The sequence below is a fragment of the Pseudochaenichthys georgianus genome, chromosome 15 (genome assembly GCF_902827115.2).
Source record: "Pseudochaenichthys georgianus chromosome 15, fPseGeo1.2, whole genome shotgun sequence".
Lineage (NCBI taxonomy): Eukaryota > Metazoa > Chordata > Actinopteri > Perciformes > Channichthyidae > Pseudochaenichthys > Pseudochaenichthys georgianus.
Window position 1 is genome coordinate 25052063 of NC_047517.1, and position 4520 is coordinate 25056582.

The 4520-nt window shown below is 35.6% G+C and overlaps 1 protein-coding gene across 1 annotated transcript; it reads left to right on the forward strand.

Moving 5' to 3' along the window:
- The first annotated feature begins 423 nt into the window (after positions 1–423).
- LOC117459678 (NFU1 iron-sulfur cluster scaffold homolog, mitochondrial) lies at positions 424–3772 on the forward strand. The gene is made up of 8 exons (XM_034100745.2): positions 424–529; positions 1021–1121; positions 1230–1365; positions 1986–2052; positions 2132–2243; positions 2326–2389; positions 2659–2833; positions 3147–3772. The coding sequence occupies exons 1-8, from the start codon at positions 465–467 to the stop codon at positions 3213–3215; spliced, it is 789 nt and encodes a 262-aa protein (XP_033956636.1). The 5' UTR covers positions 424–464; the 3' UTR covers positions 3216–3772.
- The last annotated feature ends 748 nt before the right edge of the window (positions 3773–4520 follow it).

The following is a 4520-nucleotide window of genomic DNA, read 5'->3' on the forward strand; positions in this document are numbered from 1 at the left end:
CTATCATTTGTACACAAATAAAAAAATAAAAAGGCTGTTTTCAGGCTCCTGTCAACAATGCTCATACACTAGGGTTTAAAGAGAAAATCACAACTGGAATCGCAGAATTAATTAACATAAAACAATGCAGTACAAGTTTAAATATAGGACTAATTATTAATATATATATATATATATATATATATATTAATTATTAGTATATAAATATTACACTAATAGATTTATTATGCAGCAGATATGACCTTATTTTTTTACGAAAAATTATAATTATAAATATATAATAGTATTTTATCCCTTTTTTGTTATGTTAAATTGTCTGGTTTGTGCTCTTAATACCTTAATTGTTACACTAGGCAGGCAAGGCAAGTGTATTTATATATTCACTAGGGAAATGAAGAGTCAGATATCAGGATCTGGATTTTGTGCTGTCACCACATGGGGTCCTCATTTTCAAAACAAACAAAATGGCGGCGCACGTGAGATGGGGTCTTCTACGGTTGTTACGGGCAAGAAATACGGCTCATTTTAGGTTTGAACCTCTACACATCTGACATTTTATTTTCTACACATTTTGTTTCGCTGATATGGAAAGTAGCAACACTTTCGTAAAGCATGGACGTGACATTCAGACGTGTGGTTGACATTAGCTAGCTTATTAGCTAACTATCAAACTGCGACACTAGATAGGGTTGAAACTCTTATCCATATATTTACAGGTGGAGATATCAAATCGGCAGATTTAGTCATTTCTACTTCGTTTCGTCTTTGATTTTACGTTTACGTGTATCCATATCCCAAGGTTGTAAGTTAGCTGCTAACGATAGCTTGCTAGGGCTGTAAACTTTAAATCAGTACAATGACAAAGCGTCTCCCTTTCAAACTGTGAAATAAAACAGCCAAGGAAACGGATGTTGCTTTCATCCATCAAAGCCCGCTAATTGTGTACTGGTTCTCAATAAGTTAATTCGTTTAAGACTTGTGTAGACTGACAGTTTTGGTCAAATGTTTTTACGTTTCAAGGTTTCCAGTGAAGACCCAAAGCTCGTACCTCTCTTTGAGCTCGACCCAGATCTTCAGAAAAGTTCAGCCTCAGCTCTGGACAGGAAGCACACACTTCTCAAGTGAGAAGCCAATGTTTGGACACCTTGAAACATTAACGTATTCTCTGCAGGTTGTTTCTTAAACATGACCAAATTAATACTGAAAAATATGTTTATAATATCTTTCAGCAAGACACCTGTCCATCCAGACTCAAGACACTCCAAACCCCAGAAGTTTGAAGTTTCTCCCTGGAAAACCTGTCCTAGGAAGTGGGACTCTTGACTTCCCGACTCCGAGCACAGCTGAATGTTCATCATTAGCCAGGTTGAGTGTCATGATTGTTGAACTTTTTCATGTGTGTGTTGTTTCTGGTTTTACAATATAGAATTATTTAAGGAAATCACAATTCATAGAAGAAGTGTCATGTTTTTGAAATCATCAGATTCTGCACACTCATATAACACTGATGGATGTATGTCTACTCACGATGTCTGTTTGAAAAAAAGCTAAATTGTATTGATTTAATAGGTATTGATCTTCATAAGTTAAATATATGCATTTTTTGTATGAGTAGGGGTTTCCTCTTATAAACAATTGTTTGACACTGAATATTGTCGTCATTTAGCAATACATGATTTTGTTGTAATTTGTTCGAAGTGACACAGTATAATAATACATACAGCAGATGTGACGAATGCACCATGTGCAGAATACATCTGTCAGCTGACAGCATGGGAATAGCTTGTAAGATGTTTTGTTTGCTGATACATAAAGTATTTGACAACAACTTAAAAAGCAGTGCAATCATCAATGACACACTTGATAAAAGCCAATCCGAGCGGAAGTTGTTATCACTAAATGAACCAACATGAAGATAGACTCCATGCTGTCATTGGTATGTTTTCTTTTGTTGGAACAATAACATGATTAGATGTTTCTTTCAGGGAACTGTTTGAAATTGAAGGAGTAAAAAGTGTGTTCTTTGGCCCGGACTTCATCACAGTCACTAAAGTAAGTATCAAATGTACTCATGCATTACCGTGAAATCTGTGTGGTGATACAACACGTGAGATCTTTGTTTTCTTATCAGACAGATGAGGATGTGGCATGGACAGACATTAAGCGTCATGCTTCGGAGGCCATTGCTAACTTCTTTGAGAGTGGTGATCCAATAACAGTAGGAGCAGTGCACCATGAAAGCAGTGAGTTTATAGTATTAGTGATCTTAGAGTTATTTGTCCGCTTGTGTAAATATCTTCAAACTGTTCATTGTTTTCATTGTAGGTATTTCTGAAGATGATGATGAAATCGTATCCATGATAAAGGAGCTTCTTGACACCAGAATAAGGTACAAAACCTATAACTTTGAGATCCATTGAGGTTATAATTAGCAAAACTGAGAGTGTCCGGCACTGCTATCGACTTTACAACAGCAGTGGAACTACATGTCATCTGTCATGCACTGGACAGACTTATCCAATATTTCCTCTCGGATATTTTTGTACTCAACACTCATAACAATGATGCTGAGTTATGCTGAGATAGCAGTCTTAATCTCTCTGTCCTATGTGTTTCCTATGTTCTGAACTAATTGATATGGTGTGTATTGCTCACAAGACCTACAGTGCAGGAGGATGGAGGCGATGTCATCTTTAAGGGGTTTGAGGACGGCACGGTCAAGCTGAAGCTGGTTGGTTCCTGCACAGGGTGTCCCAGTTCTACCGTTACCCTGAAGAACGGCATTCAGAACATGATGCAGTTTTATATCCCGGAAGTAGAAAATGTGGAGCAGGTGATTATTTGTATGGATTAGCAGACATTTGTGCAGGTCTTTGTGTGAGACTATGCCTCAATTATGCTTTATTATGAATTGGTTTCATACGTTTCTGTGAGGATTATTGTGAAGGAAATTGTGCTGTGTTCTCAATTACATTTCATTTGTGGGCTCTTAAGGCTGAGCAATGTCACCAGACTGTACATTTTCAGTCTGTGGGTGTGTTTTTCCTCGTTACCTACTACTTTTCTAAGTTGAGTGTTTGTCATGATATGACTGTACATAATTTACCATCACAATTAACATGTCATCAATTATCTTTTTTGACCAGGTGGAAGATGAAGTTGATGAAATCAATGCAAAGGTTTTCTCAGAGCTGGAACGCAAATTAAAAGAATAAAAACGTCTTGGACCGACTCCCTTATGCATCTCGTTGTAGGAAGAGTATATTCCACTGTATAAATACACAGCATAATTCCCAGTAGGGCCATTCTATAAATGAATGGAAAGAGAAAATTATCCCCCTGCTATTTTGTGTGTATGCTATACTACTAGAGTTCATGTTCATATGTGTACATACTGTATGCCCCTGTTATCAAGATAGCAATTACAGTAAAATACCTGTATACAGAAAATACTTTGAGCAGGTCAAAATGTTCTAATGTGATTGCTGTAAATGTTGTGATGTATTTATTTCTTATACATATTTTATATTTTGAAAGAATATTTTCATAGAATGGCCGTATTGTGAAAAGTGAAATGGTTATGCTCATGCAGAATGAAGGTTGGATACATATTTCCATTGTTGCTGCAATATAACAACAGAAAAATAACTGAACTATAAGTTAGTGTGCTGTGTAACTTCCTTTAAGACCTTTGTGCTATTTATGGGCTTTGGACTTCATTATTCCAATGTATCACTGTATCAAACAACAAAGTTCACATATTGAAAGCAAATAGTTGTTGTTGACTCCCTTTGTCTAGCTACTGTTATTTTTTCCCAGTGTTAATTTGTCCCACATAGAGAAAACACTAGAAATAACTAAAGCAAAGGCTACTGAATTGTCACAGTCTTTACACTTAACAATTATTAAATAACAGAATAATATTTCATATTAAATTGATAGCTATTGACAAATAAAAAAGTATTTACTACTTTATTGAATCTCAGCTGTGCAGAGCACTGGTTCCCAACCTGTGGGTTTGCAAAAGCTTAATATGGTCATCATGAAACCTTGGTTTTAAGGTGTGTAATACAACTTTTTTTATTGGCTTATAATTTACAATAAAATGTCATTTGAAGAAAACTAAATACAATTGTGGGCATGAGAACAACTGAACACAATCTGCTAAAAGGCTTGCCCTGCATTAGAAAAGTCAAAACAGAGGTAATAGAATAATTGCCAAGCCATAGGGAGGGGAAAACACCGAATTATTAAACAAAAAATGACCAAAAAGCCAAGGACATAAACAATTCATAAATACAACAGGTAAACTGATCTCTGATGCAATTATTGACAACAAATAATCTGCTTAAAAATCATCCAAATTGTTTGTTTTACACAAACTTCCTGTCGTTGTTGCTTTTAGTATTCGGGTAAACTTTACAATTCTTCAGTTCTTTCTGTATTTTTATGTTTTGCATAGTGATGAATTATAACTGATATTAGGAGTGAGGTCGTTAAGGAAAAAGGTTTGCAGTTGA

Bases quoted from the DNA above. Each gene is read 5' to 3' on its own strand.
- LOC117459678 (XM_034100745.2), top strand. From the start codon at position 465: ATGGCGGCGCACGTGAGATGGGGTCTTCTACGGTTGTTACGGGCAAGA. The intron at 1,366-1,985 runs GTTGAGTGTCAT...TGTTTCTTTCAG, and splicing joins GAATGTTCATCATTAGCCAG to GGAACTGTTTGAAATTGAAG. The intron at 2,834-3,146 runs GTGATTATTTGT...TTTTTTGACCAG, and splicing joins AAGTAGAAAATGTGGAGCAG to GTGGAAGATGAAGTTGATGA.